The sequence below is a fragment of the Tamandua tetradactyla genome, chromosome 9 (genome assembly GCF_023851605.1).
Source record: "Tamandua tetradactyla isolate mTamTet1 chromosome 9, mTamTet1.pri, whole genome shotgun sequence".
NCBI lineage: Eukaryota > Metazoa > Chordata > Mammalia > Pilosa > Myrmecophagidae > Tamandua > Tamandua tetradactyla.
The window spans coordinates 93,843,282-93,866,532 of NC_135335.1; the positions used below are offsets into that span (position 1 = coordinate 93,843,282).

The 23,251-nt window shown below is 35.5% G+C and overlaps 1 protein-coding gene across 6 annotated transcripts in view; it reads left to right on the plus strand.

The window, feature by feature from the left end:
• NNT (nicotinamide nucleotide transhydrogenase) overlaps nucleotides 1-23,251 on the plus strand; it is a 108,193-nt gene that overhangs the window by 79,241 nt on the left and 5,701 nt on the right. For all 6 annotated transcript variants that reach the window (XM_077117111.1, XM_077117109.1, XM_077117112.1 and 3 more), the window contains exons 18-19: nucleotides 2,348-2,507; nucleotides 4,428-4,509. In XM_077117111.1, the coding sequence (XP_076973226.1) occupies nucleotides 2,348-2,507; nucleotides 4,428-4,509 (242 nt within the window). The remainder of the gene's footprint in view (nucleotides 1-2,347; nucleotides 2,508-4,427; nucleotides 4,510-23,251) is intronic.

Sequence of the window (23,251 nt, forward strand, 5' to 3'; positions counted from 1 at the left end):
ACAGAGAGAGAGAATGAATATGAATATGAATCCTGGACTTTAGTTGAAAATGAAGTTGCAATGGTAAATTCAGAGGTGAAAAATAATTTAGTTTTTAAGAGACCACATGGAATGAGGTTTATGGTGATATAACTGTGGTTAGGTGTTTACCAGGTTAATTTTGTGAAACTACTGTGTGGATCCCTTCTTTTCTCCTTAAGATGCCGTCAGAAGTGGTACATATTAATTAAATAACCTCAGAAATTCTTTCTTCTCCTCTATTTAGTTTTAGAGCTAGAAAAGAATGATTCCTTTTAAGCTAAGTTGGAATAGAGTGACTGTCCCTCTATAGCACAGTGTGATGTAAATGATAGAGCCTCTTTGGATGGTTGACTTTTTTATTTTTGTAAATTGTCTGTAACAGAAATATATCAGTGACCCAAACAGAGTTTCAAATAAGCTTTTTTTTTTTTTCTTTTTGGAAGTGCATGGCCAGGAATCAAACTCAGGTCTCCCACATGGCAGGCAAGCATTCTACCGCTGAATCACCTATGCACTCCTGAATTAATCTTTTTTTTTTGCATGGACAGGCACTGGGAATTGAACCCGGGTCTCCGGCATGGCAGACGAGAACTCTGCCATTGAGCCACTGTTGCACTGCCCTCCTGAATTAACTTTTGAGTGCAAAAATTCGGTGGAACATGTTTTTGGTAGCTTAACTTCAGAATCCTGTAATTCAAAAACTAGAAAGAACTTATCAAAATCAAAAACTGTTGAGTGTTTGTGAGGTCTCAGTAGTGAATGCTTGGATTTTCCTTAAATCTTGGATTTAAGTATGGAGGATGAGTTAAGAATTTAAAACTTTGTGTCATTTTGGGACTATTGAATTAAAAGCATTACCTTAATTTTTAAATGATCCTCTTATCTGTTAACAGTATGTATATCTGTGTGTGCCTGTGTGTGTGTGTGTGTGTATGTATAAATGTTGTATCTGATAAACAGCTTAGGCAGAAAGAACAATTGCAAATAATTCTGACATTTTGATCCTTGAAACTTATGTTATCTGTATGCCACCTTTAGTAAAGTGTGGCTCTCTGTTCATCTTCTGCATCTCATTACCTCCCTGTCATTACACCTCTCCACTTCAGTAAATGTCGGTGGTAAAATACTGGGTCATGTTTGCACAGGTGTCCATGTTTCTTCTGATGTGGCAGTTATCACTGAGGATCACCAGGTGCTTTTTGCTCTTTCATTAACTTTTTTTTTTTATAATAACAGATGAACACATAGCTTTTAATGGGTATGAGCAATAATAGATCAATGATATGTTTATTACAGCCCTGAATTCTTTCTGAAGTGATAAATTCAGCAATGACTCCATAGAAGGACTGCTCTAATCACATAGGTCAGCAATTTTAATGCTTAAAATCCTTCGATTTCTCAAAAGTATCTAGCCCCTTGCCTTTTTCTTTTTCTATTTCTTTTACCACACCATGCCCTAGGTCTACAAATGAACTGTTTTCAAAATCAAATAATATATTGTCATGTATTTCAATTTTGACATTTGTATGGTATATTGCCAGATAATTCTAAATGAGCATGCAATGAGAAATGTCTTCTTATTTTTCTCTTGAGGTTATTTTTCTAGTTAAAAGGGTAGGTGTGGATTTTAAAGAAACAGTGTAAAAACGTATTCATCTACTTCTTTGGAAGTGAAATATTTTAGGACTGTAATGATCAGTCCAGTTACCTCTTTTACAGCTTATTCTCATTTGTAATTTATTTGGATAACCTGACAGTAATTAAACACCACTTTCTTTTTCTTGACGACAGAGGGCAGCAGAGTACTAAATGAAATGGATCCCTATCCTTTTTATTCCTCCCATTTGCCGCTTGACAGCTTTGTGGCTGGTAGCAGAATTCACCAGAGCGATCTGTAGGGTCATCCTGTAAAATTTCTTATTACTGTCATTTCCTCTAGTGCTCTTTTACTGTGGTGAAATATGTGTAAATGTGGAGGCAGAATTTGTTCCATAGGTATTCAGATAATAAGCAGATCTGAATTTTTCATTCATTCTTTAATTTTATTGGTAATTTTCTATTAAATTCTTTTTGTATTAACTCTTTTATTGAAAATATATCCACGTGCAATTGATCTGATGGGGAAAAAACATGTGGCTTCCTGGATATCTTCTGAAGTTTAAATTTTTTAAGTCTTCAGCAGCTCTATCAAGTTTATCTGGTTACAATATTTTAAATAATAAAATAAACCTACTTAAATGATTTGAATGTCGTGTGTACAAGATTCATAGCATTCTCAAAATATTATGTGGATTGAACCCTCACAGCTGATAATTTTGCTCTCTAGGCAATGAATCGTTCCCTGGCTAATGTGATTCTTGGAGGCTATGGCACCACTTCCACAGCTGGTGGAAAACCCATGGAAATTTCTGGCACACATACAGAAATCAACCTTGACAACGCGATTGACATGATTCGAGAAGCTAATAATATTATTATTACCCCAGGTAAAAAACAAACAACCTATAATAGCTTTTGTAATTGATTATATTAAAAATAATTTCTTTAACTAGACTGGGAACTACTTAGCTCATTGTTTCAGACATAGTGGAAATTTAAAATATGATTATTAAGTAAAAATATTGAGAATTCCTGGTATAGATTAATATTTTTGTGATCACATAGAGATGCCACAAATTGATATAGTGGGTTCTAGCATGTCTTTCTGTAATTCTGGACATGTTTCACCTCAGTAATTTTTGAGCCTATTGTCAAAAATTTTGAGCCTATAATATATGAAAGTGCTTACACATTAGGCATTCAGTAAATGTTAACTTCTCTTTCTTTTAAAAAATAAGTATTTTAGAAAACATCAGTAATCACACAATTTCCAAAAGGCAAGGTAATATTGCCTAGAAGAAAACCTTAGGCTGAGGGGTCGTAACACTTTACTTTTTCCTTTACTTTGCCTCTAACAATTTACATGACACTGGCCAAGACACTTAGTCTCTCCAGTCCTTAGTTTTCTAATTTTCTGAGATTGAGTCCTGCTCTTTTCCACTTTGTATAGAAAGCTGTGCTATTGCAGATAATAGATTGATTTCAGATTCGTATTTTAAACTATTATGCTATCATATGAGGTTTTTAAATAAAGGTTATCTACTGATTTGACATATGTGCAGTTTGCTAGCTGATTGGGTACTATGATATAAATAACAAGCATTTGCAGAATTGTAGTTAAGGTGCAAGGCCTCTCAGCTGTGGATAATATCACTTTCTAGGGGCATTCAAAATGTGTGGGGTTGAGCTTTGGTTGTCAGAAAGAAGGAACTGCTCCTGTAGTAGATGGGAGCAGGTTAATAATATACTATATACTATAATGCCTGGGACATTTCACTGAATGAATTGTCCCTCCCAAATTGGCATCAGTACTACCTGTTGAGAAACACTGTGCTGGAGTATAAAGGTGGAAAGAAGTAAGGGACATGGTCTGTTCCCTCCAAGAGTTTTCCATCTGGTGAAGAAGTCAGATACATTGATAAATAATACATGGTGAATGCAAGAGGACTACTTTTAACCGTGTATAACCTAAGAAAGTTTGTAGGGAAGCAAGGATTTGTTTTGAACCCTGAAAATGGATGGTAGTAAGGGAAGGGAGAAGGAATAGAGCAGAGATGTGGCATTTGCAAAAAAAAAAAAATGGCAATAGAAAAGTGAGGACAGCTGTTCATTGTACAGGCAGAATGGACAGAAAGTATGAATTAAAGAAGGAAGACAACTGAAGTTTTATTATACCTATAGTGAGATCAGGAATGTCTGGAGAACATTTTTGATGGGGAAGGAAATTTTTAAGCTCTGTTTTGGAAACACTGAGTTTGCAGTAGAGGTGAGATACTGGACATGCTGTACCAGAGTGCAAATGACAGGTCAAGGCTAGAGACAGATTGGGCACTCATCACAGAGCTGTTGAAGCCATCGAATTCACTGAGATTTTTCACAGATAGCGTGAGGGGAAAGTTGAAGTCCTGGGAATTCTGTTGTTTAAAGGGGAAAACAGAACAGCTCTTCCAGGAAATGGAAGACAAAGAATTAGGAGGGGAGCAGTTACGATGGGAACAAGAGGCTGGCAGTATCATCAAAGCCAAGTTTAAAAACATATGTGAGTTTAAGGGATTGTGTATTTCTATGTGTTGGGGTGTGAGCATACAGTATGAGAAACTACAAAAGATGGAGGAAGGATCATTGGATTTTGAATTTGCAATTTAGACCACTGTTTGTAAACATCCAGGCTCTAAGTTTTCACTCATTTCTAGTCTTGTCAACTGATGGCCTGTGTTGGCATTAAAATATGTTCTGATCAAGAGAGAGGTTGTATGCAGTTTGGAAATAAAAAATACTTTCTTCTGTGTTCTTAATGTTTCTTGTAGGCTATGGTCTCTGTGCAGCCAAAGCTCAGTACCCCATTGCTGATTTGGTTAAGATGCTCACTGAGCAAGGCAAAAAAGTCAGGTAAGTGCTTTTACGAAGAGGCTTGGAATGTGTGTAAAGGTTTATGTATGTGAGAATGAAAAGGAAAATAACTTTTTTTTTTAGATTACTGTCTTATAAGTGCAGTCTTAACATATGTAATCTTAGGTAAAGAACCTAAGTTCTTTCAGAAGACTAGTCTTAGTCTTACTACTGGTTTTCACTAGCTTTGTCTAATAACATCAACCTAAATATAGACTTATTTTAGGAAGAGTAATTTTATATACCTAATTCCCGGATATTTATTGACAGGGCAATAAAACAATTCTTGTTTCTTTGTGGTTTGATTTGGAGAAGAAGGAAGTTAAGCAAGACATTTGAACAGTCTCAACCCATGTCTTCTTGGTTTGTTTTGTTCAAACTGAAGTAAAAAACAAAGATCTCAAATAAGAGGTCTTTGAAGAATGAGACAGCAATAAATGTGCCATGGTTAATGTTTTTGCTGATTTAGCTCCCACATTCTCACGATGGAAAAAGCAGTTGAAATTTTTCATATTCTAAAGCCATATACATTTTGAAATACAAATTAGAGTAACAACTGTTCCTGCCTCTTGACATGTGGTCACTGGACTCTCCTCCTGGTAGGCCGGTAAGATGTTAAGCAGAATGGCAAAGTTGAGGACTCTTCATTCCTACATCATTTCCCATGACTTTCAATAAAGAGTTTAGGGAACATTAAAATAGGACCGTTGGGTGATGAGCTTGGTGACCACTGGGTACTTTGCATCTGTTCTTCTCACATTAAGCTTTCACATTCTGGAACTCTGTTTTTACTTGGTAATGAGTAAAGCAGCTCTCTGGTGTTATCATTGGTAGATCTACCTATTTTGTGGGGAATCTGGTTCACTAGCTGTTCATTTACACAGCACCACCTATTAGAAAGACATGATAGTTTTGTTTTATCATTAAGTAGAATTAGTTTGTCTCATCAAGATGTTAATGTCTGAACAAAACTGCATTAATGTCTGTTAATAAAAGTTCCTTTTAGATGTTACCCTTATACTTGTGATTTGGGATGGGTAGATGAGAGGAAAATAGGTCCAACACTGTGCAAGAATTGGATGCAGAATCCTGATCTTTGCCTTGAATGCCTCAGCTGTTAATAGTGGTGAAAATGCCTTAGATAATGAAACCAGAGGATTATCTAAAAAAGTTTTATTGTCAGCAATATGAATATACAGCTGCACATCCTTCCTTGCTTTGTTCCCTCACCCCTTATATTTTTCCTTCCCTTCCTGCAATCTAGAGTCAGTCTGTGATTTTCAGATACATAAAGAAGATTATTTTGTGGTAGGATCACTATTTCTGTGATATAGATGGTTTCTATAATTAGTGATAATCTTAGATGAACTAAATAAGAATCAAAGATGAGAAAAGTCATTGAATTAATTTTTTTAATTAAGTTACTTATTCCTTGTTTTTATACAGGGTTTTAAACTGTGCTTCCCTTTTAGTTATAGTTTTGTTACTTAGAGCATTCACAGACCTATAGGAAAGGATGTGTTAAAGAAACTTTTTATATTTTCTTGAAAAGAAATTGTATTTCTTTATTCAATCCAGATGTGAAGAAGTCTAATGTATTAGTAATGCCTTCTATTACCACATAAATGTTTAGGAGATGAGTGGCAAATGTAATAAAATAGAGAAAGGTGGCTTTCATGTCTTAGTTATCTTTAGGTTAGAGAATGATTAGTTTGGCTTACCTCTCTTTTATCTCGTTGATCAGCGTAGGTGAAGGCAGAAAGTCCAGTGTTAGATGGGTCAGTGCAGGATTGGAGAGCACTATAGGACTGTGTGGCTACTTGAAGGGAGGCAGGACATGTTAAGAAAGAAATAAGAAGGATGAAGAAAAATGATCTGAAAACAAAAGGGTTAAGACAGATGAATCTTTAGCTTTTGACCTGAATAAAATTTGAATTTTATCTATGAGGACATGATATAAACTGCTGTGGTCGGATGGTTTCTGTCACACTGCAAGAAGAAAGTAATTATTTGACTTAAGATTTATAGGGGATATTTAATTGTAACATATGTGAGTAGTTTCTCAATTATAACTTGTTTTTTATTGAGACAATTTTGGGAATAGAACATCAGGGTTTCTCATGAGAGCTTTTCATCATTTCATATAATTGCTGACATAGTTTGTTCAAAATATTTTATTAGGTAGGATCAGAATGCAATTATTGTTCAGTCTGTTTTCTTTACTTGCGAGTTAGGAAAAGTTAGCCATTTATATCTGTTTATTTCATATTAAAGGACAGATAGTATATGAAATATATTGTGAATCTTTTCCTATAGCATGTTGAATTTTGTAACAGAGTGATATAAATCTCACAGTTGAATTACATGGAAGAGGACTGTTCTTGCTAACATGATGACAGTAGATTATCATTTTTCCTTGTTTTCTTTCTAGCTTCTGTGTGGGAGTTTTGCTTTTATTTAAAGGGAATCATAGAAACTTTATTGATTTTGCTTTATGTGTGTCATCATCTTTTCATGGGAGAAATGGACTTTTCTTTATGAAGTTAGGAATACATTTATACATAGATACCCGCAGTTTTTTTTAAGAGGCAAATGTCTGTTTGAACAAGAGATGGCTGCGGCAGCTACCTCGTATTTTAATGAAATAAATCTGTATTTACAGTTTGTGGTAATTTAGTCCTTTCATCACTCTGCGGCGCACCCATGGTGTTCATTGAGTGCAGCTGCTGGCCCTCTGGTTCTAGTAGGTCTTTGTGCCTCAGACCCCAGCGCTCCTAGTATCCAGATGTGGTGACATATTTGCACACATCCCCCTTGGAAATGTGCCAGTGTGGACATACGATTGTCATCAATTAGTTATGCCCATGTGGTGCCAAGAAAAATTGCATCTGTCATACAGTCTGTCTAGCTTCATGGCCCATGATTGATTTAGAGACACTCCTGTTTTCCTTTACTTTGGCCATAGTCATAACAAGTTCGCAAAGAGCTGAGATTATACAATGAAGCACATGATGTTTCATGACAAGAGCTCCTTTTAGAATGTCATGAAAGTTCCCGACTTACACTTTCTTTAGTGGTTAAAATAGCATCGCTTCCCCGTTTCCCAGAATGCCTGTGCAGCATGGCTAACTCATGGGTGGTGTTTGGAAGCATTTCATTACAAAATTCTTCTGATATAAGAGCAGAGATGTTCTTTCCCTTTACTTCTCTATTTTTGAATTGATTATATTATAACTTTTCATTGTAAGGCAGAAATACGGCTTACAATGAGTAATTCTTAGGAAGGAATGTGATTTTTTTGTTTTTGCAATTAACCACTGCTTAATTTTCTTCCTATAAAGCATTACTACTTGGATTATCACAGAGGACTTTTGAATTAATGAAGCTACCTTTCAGCTTTGATTGATTGATGTTATGTATTGCTTTCATGTTAATGTTTGACTATTAATAGCTTATTAGTAGAAATTTATTACTAGCTTATTAGTAGAAATTTATTACTAGTTTATCAGTAGAAATTTATTACTAGGTACTGAAAACACAAGGATTCATAAGCCCAGTTTCCACTCTCAAGAGTTTATAGTTATAAAGAAGAGAAATCTATAAATGAATGAGTGAATGAATTCCATTTAATGTGATGGTAAAGTATGATGAGTAGAGTAGAAGTGAAGGAATGCAAAGGAGTAGTTAACTGCCAGAAGACATTTAAAACTTTTTATACCACTCATAATGTGAATTTTTTCACAGATTTTAAAGCGACATGCATATTTATATATATAAATATATTTCATCCTTTGTCTAAACTCAACTAGTTGCTAATGATATTTACAGCTTAATAGTATTTTAAAATCTTGTGCAATATGGTTTGAAGTTTAAATGTTTGTTATTTTTGCTGAGAAATCCACTCTGGAGATCCTCGAAGATGAACTATTATGTTTAACTCAGATTTTCCTGGACTCAATATAATTCCAGTAAACGAAGAATTCATCCTTCTTGGGTTTTCAGTGTTCTTGAATGAAGGAAGAACCAAGGTATGCAGATTTGCAAAGAGAGAAAGGCACATGCTTCTGAAGAAAACAGAAATTAGGCTAGATAAAAGATCTAGTATGTTATTTGAGTAAAGAAATAGATATTATTTAGCAGTCATGTCAGCTTTTTAGACATGCTCATTCATTGATTGAACAGATATGTATGTATTGTGCCTACTTTGTGCCAGACATTGTTCTAGGTCCTGGAGATACATCAGCAAGTATAACAGATAAAAAATTTCTGACCTTGAAGAGCTCACATGCACTGGATGGTTATTAATCTGCTTAAGAATCTGCTGAATTGGAGACACATATAATCCAGTTGTGTCTCCAAATCAGATGCTAGTTGGAGAAGAGCCAAAGCACAGGTTATTGTAGCAGAGATTCAGTTACAACTGGTACTGTTTGGTGATGAATTAGCTGGTGTTTCTGGTTTTCTGAATGAATATGGTCTGTTTCTTTGCCTTTTGCACTGAGCCTGGCTTCTTGCAAAACATGGTGGCAGGAGAATGGGTGTGATGGGGGTTATTTGCGTGGTTAGTCCAATGAGTGAAACTCTTAGTGGAAGAGAGAGAAAACAAAGAAAAGATGTGCATTTATTTACCTCTACATTCAACCTATTGTATAGAATTGCCAGTAACCCCCCCAGTTCAAAGGTATCTGTTTGCTCCTAGAAAGCAGTTACCCTCATTCCAGATTCTGTTGACTAGAAAATCTTTTGCTTTATACTCTCCACTTTTTAATTTTTTTAATTAAAATTTAAAAATTAAAAAAATTTTTAAATTAAAAAAATTTCGTTAGTATTTATTTTATTTGATATTCACCAAGTGAAATAAAATTTAATATTTTAGAAGTGTTTACATGGTTTATCATTTTCTACCTTTCACTGTCAACTTAGCTGTATGTATTTTTTAAAAAATATTTTGATTGAGAAATATCCACACACGTACAATCCAACCATATTATACAATCAATGGCTTACAATATCATCATAGTTGTGAATTCTTCACCATGATCATTTTTGGAACATTCACATCACTCCAGAAAAAGAAATAAAAAGAAAAAAAAAGAACTCATACATCCCATAGCCCTTATCCTTCTCTCTCATTGACCCCCACAGTATTTCTACTCAATTTTTACTCTTTATCTCCCCCATCATTTATTTATTTTTTGTCTCATCAGTCCATTTGCTGGATAAAAAGAGCATCAGACACAAGGTTTCCACAATCACACCCCCACATTTTAAAAGCTATATGGTTTACAATTTTCTTCAAGAATGAAGGCTACTGGAATACAGTTCAACAGTTTCAGGTACTTCCCTCTAGCCACTCCGAATACACCATAAACTAAAAAGGAATATCTATAAATTACATAAGAATAACCTTCAGGATAACTGCTTGAAATCTGTCTGAAATCTCTCAGCCACTGCGATTTTATTTTGTCTCATTTGTCTTTTCCCCCTTTTGGTCAAGAAGGCTTTCTTAATCCCTTGATGCCAGGTCCTGGCTCATACTTTCGAGTCAGGTCGACCCCATGTTCCCGGGGAGATTTACACCCCTAGGAGAACTTAGTGGGGAGGGCAGGGTGCTCACCTGCCAAGTTGGTTAGAGAGAAAGGCCACAAAGGTTCCCTGAGAGTGATTTTTAAGCATAATTATCAGTAGACTGAGCTTCTCCTTTGCCGGACTAAGCTTCATAGGGGTGAGCCTTAGGATTGAGGGTTCAGCCTATTGAATTGATTGTCCCCCCTGCTTGTGAGAATATCAGGAATTCCCCAGATGGGGAAGTTGAATATTTCCTCTTTTTCCCCAGTCCCCCGAGGGAACCTTGCAAATATTTTTTTATTCTCGGCCCATATTATCCTGGAATGTATTAGGGCATCACACTAACCTGTACAAACCAACAGGATCTCACATCTTATTCAGGATTCCATGTAATTATGTTGTTCAAGTAAACTGACCATACAAGTTAAATTTGAAAATATACTACCCAGAATATAATTTTTTTTTCTTTTTTTACCAAATAAACATCTTTTCCTTTGGTCTTGCACAGAGGCTGAAGTTTGAAAATAGGGGCCACATCATCTTTTGCTCTGTATTCTGATTTACCTTAGTCCTATCCAGATATACTTCATTCATATCTCTAGATGAAGTCTGATCACTTTTTCCAGCTTTTTTAAAACAATTGCTGAATGGGGTAATGCTGACTTTCATAGCTCTGAGTCTCAGGTGTCACATAAATACCTGAAGTTTCAGGGAACAACCAGGTTATATACAAATAGCTCAGTACCTCAGAATTTAGAAACATCAGTTACAACTCCTGAATATATGTGACATCTGTAAGAGTTTACAATCTAGGAATTTTTACAATAGACCCCCACCTAATAACCCATGCTTTTGACTTCTATTCTCTGAATTTGTATATTATAGTTAATCCGTATGAGTGAGGCATGATAGTATTGGTCTTTTTGTTTCTGACATTTAGTTCAACATACAGTCTTTAAGTTTCATTCACCTAGTTGCATGCCTCACAACTTCATTACTTCTTGCAACCCCTCAGCAGTTCATTGTATGCATACACCACCCTTACCCCTTCCATTCCTCAGTTGCACCCTTTGGCCATCTCCATCCATTGTGATTGGGAACACTGCTGCTGTAAACACCAGTGTACACATATCTGTGTGTGTCCCCACTTTCAGTTCCTTAAGGTATATACTGAGCAACAGGGTTTCAGGATCATATGACAACCCCACACCTAGCTTTCTGTGGAACCTCACGCTGTCCTCCTGTAGGCGCTGCACCTCTCAGCTTCCCTACCAACAGTGAATAGGTACATCTCTCTCCACATTTTCTCTAGCACCTATTTCTCTCTGTTCATTTTTAAACAATTTTATTTGCACATCATACAATCCAACCTAAGTAAATAGACATGCCTGCGCCACCATAATCTATGTGAAGACAATTCCTTTTCCTCTGCATAGAATCAATACCCCAGTTTGTTGACATTTTGTTTTTGATTTTTATTTTACAATTTTTTGGGTTGACATTTAGTTTTGGCATAATGCCATCATTTCATTTAGTGGAAGCATATCATAATGTTACTGTTGACTATAGACTCTTAGTTGCATCGATTGTACCTTTTCCTTTATAGCATCCATTTTTCAACCCCTTGCAATGTTGACATTCACATGTTCTCCCTCATGCAAAAATGTATTTATATTTGTACATTTAAACACCATCATTGTCTACTCTAGGCATTCCTAAGTTATATCATTTTAGTCTTTATCTCCTATCTTTCCTTCTGGTTTCATATGTGCCCCCAGCCTTTCTACCTCAACCGTACTGACTTTCACCTTCATTGAGTGTACTTACATTATTGTGCTACCACCAGGTAGTACTGTGCTATCCATTTCTGAATTTTTACAATCAGTCCCATTGTACAATCTGTATTCCTTCAGCACCAAAGGCCCAATCTCGACCCTCTTTCTAGCTCCTGATTACCTGTGCTCTTAACTTTAACTCTCAAAGTTCATTCGTTAATATTCATATTAGTGAGACCATATAGTATTTGTCCTTTTGTTTCTGGCTAATTTCACTCAGCATAATGTCCTCAAGTTTCATCTATGTTGTTACATGCTTTATGACTTTATTCTGTCTTACAGTGTATCGTATTCCATTGTATGTATATACCACAGCTTGTTTAAACACTTTTCCATTGATGGACATTTGGGCTGTTTCCGTTTCTTGGCAATCATAAATAATGCTGCTGTAAACATAGATGTGCAAATGTCCGTTTGTGTTCTTAGCTTCATTTCCTCTGAATATATACCTGGTAATGGGATTGCTAGATCATATGGCAGTTCTATACTTTGTTCTAGGACTTTGTTTTCTCTCTGTTCTTTGACATTTAGTACAACTTATTTTAGTCCTCTAGCAAATGTTCTATTTAACTGATCAGAATTTTTTAGTTCTTTTTTTTTTTCTTGCTCTGCTTTTAAGGAGCCCTTATTTTTTTGAGGAGGGTCCCCTCAGATATTATTGACCCCAGCAAGATTTTCCTAGACCAGATAGGCCAATGTCTCAGGAGGAGAGAGTAGCCTACATCAGTTTTCCCTGAAGATGAGACCCAGCAGGTTGCCAGGCTTTCCTATGAAGCTTCTAGACTCTGAGATTTTCCTATCCTGCCCAGCAGGTGGTGCTATTCTGCCCTCAGCATAAAGTGATGCAGCACCTTTAATTTCAGCATACTCTCCCTGCTGGGGCATAGTTGGTACAGAGGTGAGGGAATAGGTGGGCTTTGATTGCTTCTGTTGTCCAGTCCCTGGGGCCTGAATTTCTTAAATGAGGGATTTCACTTGAGTTTGGCCCCACCCTCCTTTTCTTGGGTAAAATATACCCTTTTGGAAACTAACCCCATTCACCTGCCTAGTTCTTTGTCTCTAAGATATGGCTTAGTTCCTCTCTTGCCTTGGGCAGTCCTAGAGCCTAAGAATGCTTACAGTTCTATCTATTAAGCTACTAAGAAGTAAATAAAAGCAAAAAAGCCTTTTTAGAGCCAGATCTCTACTCCAGGTTTGCCAATTAAGAGCTTGAGTTGGTATGTGGCTCTATGTGCCTCCTTTCTTGGGGTCCAGTCCTTTCCCAATATTTTGTGCTGTCCAACTGAATAAACCTCTTTTTTTTTTTTTTGTCAGCCCTACCCCCTCTCTGCAGGGACAAAAACTTCTAGTTCTTTAGTGCTTATTCTAGGCTTATCTCTGCTGGGAACCTGTTTCCAGCAGTCAGAATTTGTCAATTAATTCTGCAATAGATGTTTGGTTGAGCTAAGCCTTTGCTACTAGTAAAGTCTGTTTCCTTTCCCCTTGGGGAATCAGCCTGCAGTGCACTTCGGGGGGGGGCACTGGCCTCTGCAGCTTGTGGGACTTAGAGTTCTGGGTGGAATCTCAGCCATTCCACCTGGTCCAGACTGGTGTATGCTGTGTGTCCAGTCACTGATGTTTCCTCAGCAGTTGTTCTGTACTGTTCCTGGCTGTTTACTAGCTGCTCTGAAGGACAAACTAAATTCCACACCTCACTATGCAGCCATCTTGCCCCGTCTCCTTTACTGTCCACTTTAGGCAGCATACTGTTGTGGAAAAAGCAGAGGACTGTGCTAAAAGCATGTGTATTAGGTTCTTTGTAAAGCCTCTCCCAAGTGTACAATTTTAGGATTTGGAAACTTGTCTAGGCATTCCAGTGGTCTGAGGGAGCTTGATATTGATCATACAGGTACCTGATCATCAGGGTGATTTCAGGTTTCTAGTTTTACTAGTAGTTATAACAAATTCTTTGATCTGAATTTCTTCAATGAGGTTTGTGTAAATATGGCAGGGTTAATAAATAAAAGCCCGCTATTCATTTCATGTTCAAATTCTTCAGTAGCTAGCTTATGGTAATTTTCATTTATGGCACCCATTAACCATTGCGTTTTAAGCGACATTCAACACCATCATTGAAGTTATTGTCATTGAAGGATGACATTATTTTAAATTCTTGCAAAATCTCTGTAATATACCCAATATAATGTTCTAGAACATTATTGCCCAATAGAATTTTAGTGTTTTCTCTGATTTCATTCTTCATAGGTTTATTTGTTATTTTGAAATAAAAACAGGGTCAGTAGTCATACAGTTTCTATTCTGAATGTAGTTGGATTTGGACACAACCTATAATTAATCTCCTTGGAGTGGAAAAGATAGTGTTGTGATGTGGTTCTGTAGAGGATTTAATTGATTTTTCTCTGCATAATCATCCTGATCCCTTTGAGTTAACTTTTATTGTTTTTGGGTGGGCCCAGTGTTCCAGGCCACACATACAAACGGTAATGTGACTGTGGCCTTCTGTCAGACACTTCCTCATTCGCATTCGTAGAATAGGCTCTGTTATTCTGTATTAGAAAAATTATGCCCCTGAGACATTTTGGTAAGCTTTTTAACTTTCATAATTTCTTTTTTCTGAAGAAGGGAAGGCCAAGGATAAACACCAGAGTTCAGAATCAGAGTGGCAGTTCAGCCCTTAATTGCCTTCAAAAAAAAAAAAAAGAAGAAAGAAGGGTATATACTGTTTTCTAATTCTGGCTGTTGAAAAGTTCTGAGAAATTAAATGAACTCTTTTTTTTTTAAATTTGGAGTTGTATGAATAAGTTGAAGGACTTTCACAGTTTTGGAAAGTTGGTGTCTATCCCTTTGCCTAAAGAGCCTGGCTAGAGAGGTTCATGCCACAACCTTCCTTATTCATCAGTTTCTGTGGATGGCAACTGTCTTATCAAGAAGATTTTTTTCCCCACTTTGTTGTCACGTTTCTCTTCGGATGGATGGGCTAGCTCCACCTAAGCTGATCCCCGGCCTTTTCATCTTCAGAGATAATTTATTTAACATTAACCCTGCTGACCTTATGTTTTGAAAGGTTTTATTCCAAGCTGCACTTACTAAAATTATTACTTAAGAAAAAGCTTCCTTGTGCTTCTAATAGGTGATGTAACTGTCACTCAGAACTCCTGCTCAGTATGTGATAAACCAAAGAAACCTGCCTTTTCAGTAGACCTGCCATATTTGTCACAGGTAAATGCAAAATTAAATTTTTTTTAATATTAAATATAGTAACAAGTGCTTCTGTTACCTCCATGGACCCTCCTCACACTGAAGCATTCTCACTTGCATATATAGATTGCAAAAAATTTCTTAAGGCGTAGTCTGCACCATGAACTCTTTATTACATATACAGTAGAATCCTCATCCTATTTTGTGAACACTGCACAACACTTATTTGTTATAATTCTAAATAAAGGATTCCTGCTTTAGGAAGCACATTGTACTGGGGATCTGTAAGGTCCATTTTAACCCTTAAATTTCGATTGATTTATAAATATTTGTGGTTTTAGAATAGGAAGAATAAATGAGCTTTTAACAAGTGAGCGCACTTTTAATTTTCTTTTCTTGTTAATGTGTCAGCCTCCTAAGAGCTTAGAATAACATTCTAATTGTGGGATGATGGTATAAGAAAGACAGAATTCCAAAATACTATATGCATTGTCTGCACAACAGTTTAATGTTAAAATTCACAATACAGTAAAAGAAGGGAGATCAACTCTTTGGCTGTCTTGAGTATAGCAATAAATTTTGCACAGTGACTCCCAAAACACGTAACAAAATAGTTGGAGGTTGTAAAGGGCATCTCTAAAACAAATCTGATTTCCTTTTCACAGTTTATAATAGGAAGAGGCTACAGAATGGGGAAATAGTTATACTTTAGAAAGTAACCCAGTTGTTCCCATAGTGTCTTCGTTTTATTGCTGAATTGGAATACTTGGTTCTATCTTATGATATTACTGAACTTAATCTGGGTATATCCACAATGTAAGGAGGCAAATGTCATTTATTTGAACAATTGTGGGTAGTATTCATGTGAAGAATGTTTTAGGCTCTTTAATGGCCCCACATGTCCAAGAATAACTTTGGTGATGAACCGTGGTCAGGATATATTGTTTTCATGGTCCATGGTCATGGGAATTCATGTATCCTCTTCTAGAATATGTGGTATCTGAAATCTAATGTGAAGTTTCAAAAATTGCAAGAGTGGGGTATATCGTCATATGTTATGCAAGATGTTTTTTTGAATTGCTCTTTTCTCAAATTTTACCCAGTTCACTTGACATTCATGAATAGTTCTTGTAGATACTCTTATTTATTTTTATTCTTTCCTGATTAATTTATAAGGCCCTATACGATTAGGTTGTTTCATTTGAGTAGATTATTCTAGTTTTCTTAAAACTGTGCTTTGGTCTGTTTTTAACTGATAACCAAGGCCTTAGCTTTTTTATTTACATAATGTTCTGTGACTTTATCATTTTCATTTTTGAGAGAAGAAAATAGCAAATAGTGTTGAAATTTTTCTTGCTTCGAGATACTAAAGAAATTATCCTGACTGGATGATGACATTTGCTGTATCTTTTAATGGAGAAAACAGTGCTTTTTGCCTAATAGTATCTATTGATGGGTTAAAAGTGTTAAATTGTCTTTTGAAATTAGATTCTTTTGAAGTAGCTGTGCATTTGAATATTAGTTCCCAATTAGTCCAATGTTCATAAAATGGCCTCAGTATACATTGATTATGTAACTTCTCTGGTCTTTTCACATAGTTGTGAGTACAAAGAATTTCTGGATGGTATTAATATTTACTGGGATTTCAAGGTAAAAATTAGAAAATCACCCAGAAAACAATGACTTTCAACTAACATTTGTTTTGATGTGAAAATGTATGCTCTTTTGTATATAAATGCTCATTTAAAATAGAATCCAGCATTTATATCACAAAAAATGTATTTGAAAATAAGATAACACATTTAAAAATGAGCATCTATTTGAAAAATAGATTCCAGTATTTATATCCCAAATACTTTACTTTTATTACTTTTATTGAGGACTTCTTTGAACCTTGTCTAAAGCACTTCATATGAAAAAGCGTTTTAGATGAAGCACTTCACGTATCTCACAGTAATCCTTTAGAGAAGTTTTATTATTAACATCATTGTACATATGAGAAAATGGAGGCACACAGAAATGAATAGTTTATATGCTTTGAAGCAGGTAGTGTCACTCTAGAGCTCCTAATAGCTACAATACTTTACTAAATTCTTTCTCTAAAAAGAGGCATAGAAAGTTTTTGAGTCAATATGCTTCATTGAACATACCACATTGTTTAAAACTCCTTCCCTCCTTTCCTGCCTTTAACCGTGTCCCTGTGAACATGTGCCTGAAACTGTGGGAACTGATAAATAAGACATGGCTCCTGAACTCAAGGAGTTCCCAGTTTGGAGAGCACAGTCATGATAATCAGTTATCACTGTGCAATATGGTAAGGAGAAGATGCATAAACAAAGAGTTCTGGGAGGATGGACCATCTTTCCATGATCTCATTTTCTTCGCCCCATCATCCACATGTCAGTCTTTTAAATATTAAAGGTTTCATTTCCCTTCATGTCATCTCTTTTCCCTCATGTCATCTCTTTCTTTTCACTTTTCCTCCCACCCTTTTCTGCAGCTGGTGAGTGTCCTCTTTATAGTGTGACAACCATGTTTGCATTTTAACAGTTATTTTCTTCATGTAGAATCTTGTCATGGTTAGGGACAGTTGACTTTGTTTTGTTAAGCATGTGCATTATAAAGATAATTTTTGTGGTTCAAAGAGAATATCCTGGATATTCTACATGTGATGATGGAACTCTGATGAGCTTTTGCTGTCAGTTCCTGGAAATTATCAATCATGGTTAACCAATGTCTGATATAATTAATTTTAATACATACTTTGGAGATTAGCCAGTTACACAGGCCAGAATTATTATGAACTCATACTGACTCATCAGTGTGCACGTATATATCTCTACAAATTTGAGTGTGTTCTGTTATTTCTCTCGAAACATTGGCATTCTCTTGTAATAATCTTGCATGTGTTTTCTCTAACTTTAGAGTCTTAAGATTAGTTTAATGAATTATTATGCAAACAGGCATAAAGTAATCTGTCCTTTGGGATATTTGGCATAACGTGTTCATTATCTTGGTGATTATTTACCCCTCACAACTAGCTCAACAGAAATTTTGTTTTTATGCAGTCTGTAATTAATCAAGATATTTACAATAATAACTAATGCATTTAGAGATCTGTAATTTCTAATTTCATCCAAGACACCACAGTTAAAACATAATATGATAGCCAGATGGATTAATTTGAAGGTAGAGATAAAGACAGTATTAAAAACAAATAAATTAAAATAGAACAAAAAAATACTGGAATCAAGAAGTGATTTAAAAATTGAAGTCTCAAAATAAACCACAAAATGTATATTGTGTTATTTAACTCAAATAGAGCCTTTTGAAATATTCTGGTTTAGGGAGTTTTTGGTTGGCTGAATATTGACCCCCCAAAGATATCTATGTTCCAGTTTCTGAAACCTATGAAACTGTTGTCTTATATGGCAAAAGGGGACTTTGCACTTGTGATTAAGTTAAGAATTTTGAGATGGGGAGATTTTCCTGAATTTTCCAGTTGGACCCAATGTAACCACAAGGGTTTTATAAAAGCTAGATGGGGCAGGGGGAGGAATAGAATGAGAGAAGGAGATGTGATGAAAGTAGAGGTTGGAGTGATGCAGTCATTAGCCAAGGAATGTAGGTAACTTCTAGGAGATTAAAAAGGCAAAGAATAGTTTTTCTCATAGATCCTCTAGAAGGAATGCAGCCCTGCTGACACCTTGATTTTAGCCTAGTGAAACTGATTTTGGACTTCTGACTTTCAGAATTTAAGACAATACATTTGTATTGCTCTACGCCACTAAGTTTGTGTTGATTTGTTACAGCAGCAAAAACAAACCAATACAGACCTTAAGTGATATGCAGTACAGCAATTCTCAGCCTTAAATCTTACCACTCAGGTTTTGGGAAGATGAAGGGGTCTGGGTGAAGCAGGAAATACTTAGTGGTGATCAGAAGGACTGGGAGACTAAGAGCAATTTTTGGTGTCTGTTGGGGATAGAATCATGTTTTCCAAAAGACATACTCACCTGTGGATGTGAACTCATTTGTCAATGGGATCTTTGAAGATCCTATTAAGATGAGGCCAAAGAGAATCAGAATGGGTCTTAATGCAGTGTGTGTGGAGTTCTTATAAGCAAAGGAAATTTGGAAGTGGAAGTAGAAGTCACAGGAGGAGATGGAAGGAGTCAGATTGCCATGGGACAGAGGCAGGGCTTGATTGCCAGCAGGCTGCCATCAGAGCACTACAGACCCTCTGATTCTTTTAAGCAACAACTTCCTGAATTATGTCTGTTTTTTCAGTTTTAGCATTGGGTCTAGTTAGTGATAGAAGTAAGTGTATTTTTTTAAGAGTACTTTTGAGAATAGGAAAAAAAAATCCTGCATTAATTTGGAATATTGATTTGAAATTGATACAGTTAAAATAAAAATTGACATTAATTATGAATATCAGCTCATACTGCAACTTGTATTAATGTATTAACAAGAACTATGTAAAGTGAAATGACTTTTTCAAGCTAAAAGTTTAAGACTATAAAATATATTCTCTTAGAAATTATTTTTTTTCTCATTATTAAAAAATAATCCTACATCAGGGCCCTAAATTTTGAATATAGGATCTCTGCCTTTGTTGGGGCACATGCTCTGGCACCTTTAGTTCTCCCATCCAATATTTAGAAGCACATTGAGTTGTAATATTTGTCAATATTTGTGTATGCTAAAGTGTATTAAAATGCGTAATAAATAACAGTTTCAATTTATATTCTTCTGGGCTGAGATTTGGCATGTCAGCATAAGTAATATATTAGGTATTGACAAGAAATTTTAGATGGAGAGAAAACAGGGAGAAATATGGACTCCAAACATTGAATCAAATGCCCATTGAGCATAGGTGGTTACTATTTGTAATGACTGCTCTCTGTCTGATTATTGATCACTTTTAATTAAAGTAGCTACCAGAGAAAGCACAAAGAGACTTAAATTTTTTTTTTTCTCTGTTGAGATCAGAGGGAAGGAACAGAGGCAAACTACTTTGAGCACTCTTTAAGACCATGCAACTATCTCATCCCTTATTAAATTCTACCCTTACATTGAACATCTGCTGATGATTTTTATCAGAACCAATTCTATCCTGGTGGTTGCAAAATGGTGATTTTCTAACACCTCCGCATTATCAGTTATAGTCCAGTAAGAAAGAGCACTCCTGTTTCTTTTATTTATTTATTTACTTATGAACCTATTGTCAGTATTAAGTCATGGAGACCCATTTTTCTCAGTGGGTTATAATCTATTACTATTCCTTATTTATTTTGTTGTTCAAATTACTTTCTTATTTTTTCACACTTAAGTGCCCTGTGTATCTTTAAAGGCACATGGTGTTGCTTTCTGTGTGCCTTTTGCTTTGCCCTCTGCCCTCTTTTCCACATGCAAAAATTACACAAATTTAGTCCTTTCCACTATTGTGTTTGAATTTTTCATTACATTTAAGCAAGACTCGCCTTCTCTGAGTTTGTTACTATCTTTTCCTTACTTTTTTTTTTTTTTTTATTATCCATGAGCCTAAAGGGTTATTCTGTCATCCTGGTCAAAAGTCCTGAACTGAAGGCTGAGATGCTTGTTTGCAAAATCATGCAACTCTGAAGCTTCCACTCATTTTATCTTTTCTTTTTCTAAATTCATGGCAATCAGCAGACCTACGAGTATATTTTCGTTATTTCAATATGATATATTTTCTTTCTGTTTTTTAATATTCATACTAAAAAATTATAAGATATTTATATTTAGATTTGAGTTTTAGTAGTAACTCCCATTTAATGAGCATGTATTTTGGCAGAGAAACATTTTTTGAACTGTTTTATCACCACTGCAAAAATATTAATACTGCCTAAATAGTCACTTCAATCAAAGAGTCCATGTAACATCTTGGAAATGCTTCCTTTGGGGCAGTTTTGAAAACAGCTGCTGAATTTAACTTGCATTACCATATGAAGAGTGTAAAATAATTTGTCAGCATTTTGCCTCATTTCTTTTGCATTAAAAGTGATTGAAAACATTGTTTTGGTAGAGACTATGACATTAGGGTAGCAATGTTTCATTAAAATAAAGCAATCTTGTTCCTAGAGAAGGGTTTTTACATTTTTTACTTAAGTGTTGAACTATCTGTTACATTCCCCCAAATGTTAGAATTTGTGGTTGAAGAACTTGAACTTAGATGGCGAGGTTGGATGTCTGCTGGCTGGAGAAAAGTAGTAAAGGCCCTTAACATTTATTCTCACTAAAATAAATACAGACAGCCACAAAGAGTTATGAATTCTTTTTGAAAGATCTTAGTTTATTAGAAAGTCTTCTATATAGTTCATTTTCATTTAACATTCCTAATAATTTTTCGGAATCTGCTTCTTTTGCATTTAGGAGATCCTGATAAATGTTTTGCTTTGTTGCAGATAGAGTACATACTTACAGGCATTCTTCCTATGTCTGTTTTTTCCTTTGTCTATTTCCTATGTTATACTAAGAACAAGTATTTAATGCCTTTCTGATTTTAGAGCTTGTAGCATTGTTCAAATTTTCTGGGGTTTTCAGTTATTCTCAGAGAAAACGTAATTTGGATTCGTGTAATGGAACATCCTTTCTTTTATTTAACTTGTTCATCAGAGATAAGTAGGTATTTCTTAAACCTCTTCTACACAGAATTATATAGTCCTTGGCATGGTGTGGGTGTATAATAATGGCTGGTGTTTGTTGAACACTTATCATATGACATGCACTGTTCTAAGTACCTTAAAGTAATAACTTCTTTAGTATTACAACTACTCCATGAGAAAACTGAGCCAGAGAGAATAATTAAGAAGCTTTCCCAACAGCCCAAAACTGGTTAACCTGAGCTGTTAACTAAATAAAAATATCTTTTAAATAACTGGTCTGTTCTGGCCATATTGTTTAATAGTTAAACAACAGTTAAATTCAAGAAAGAGTAGAGTTTTAATCCCAGTCTCATTGTTTACTAAAATAGTTGTGCAAAATGTATAGCACATCTTAAAGACTTAGTATTAGCTGCTATGCCAAAGCATATGTCAGCAACCCTTCTTATGTACATTTTCACTTTTTTTTTCCTGATATAGGAATGTGGCTCAAAAGCTCAGTTTATTTAACTAAAAGCTGGTTGTGAATCAGCTGCCCTAAATTCTAATTCTGGATGGACAATGTTAAAGATCATTAGGGGTTGGATGCGTGAGAAATCACTTTCTATGCTCTATTATACTATAAAAGCACGAAGTGTTAACTTTTTTCCAAATAATAAGTTAAATTTTCCTACCATAAGAACTTTTAAGTTCTCACAAAAATTTGAAAAATTTATTTAAAAAAAGAAGAAATAAAATGATTATCTATTGTACGACTACATAGAGATAACTGTTCAGTTTCCTGTAGACTTACAGTTCCTTTCCTCTTTTTTTTCCCCATGGGCAGGCACCAGGAACCTTTTTTTTTTAACATAAATTGATGATTTAAGAACATTTAGTGATCCCAGGGGAAGATAATATAAAGGAGTTTGTTAAAGAGAATCTGTCACTTGATGCCTTTTTTTTTTTTTGCCCCCAATAATTCCCCCCCCCCCGCAATGATTCAGGCTCTTCATTATCCATTTTAAAGATGTAGAAAACCATTTCCAAGTTAAATAGGAAATATAAGTGGCCATTTTATAGTTTTCAGGTTTGCTTTTACTGGGAAGGGATCAGTTACCATGCGTTTTAATCCATTCCTAACAGGGCCTGTGTTAAGAGTAGGGAAGGCCTGACTTGGCAGCAGTTTATGTGAAAAGTAACAGGGCATCTTAAATTACCATAAGTGTTGTGTGAGCCAGCAGTGTGTTGTGGCCACCTAAGTGCTAATGCAGACTTAGGTTTCATCAAGGAAAGATGGATGTCTTGCTGTAATTATATGTCTAGATCACATCTGGCATGTTGTATTTGCTTTGGGGCTGAGGTTTAAACTGAACATTGACAGCTAAAGAAAAGGTGACTAGGACAGCAGTGGGTCAGGATGTCCTGTCATAGGATGAACAGTTGAAAGAACTGAGAGTATTTTGCTTGGTGGGTAGGATGTACCAGGCATCCTAAAGATAGCTGAAAGGAGTTCACATATGAAAGAGGGAG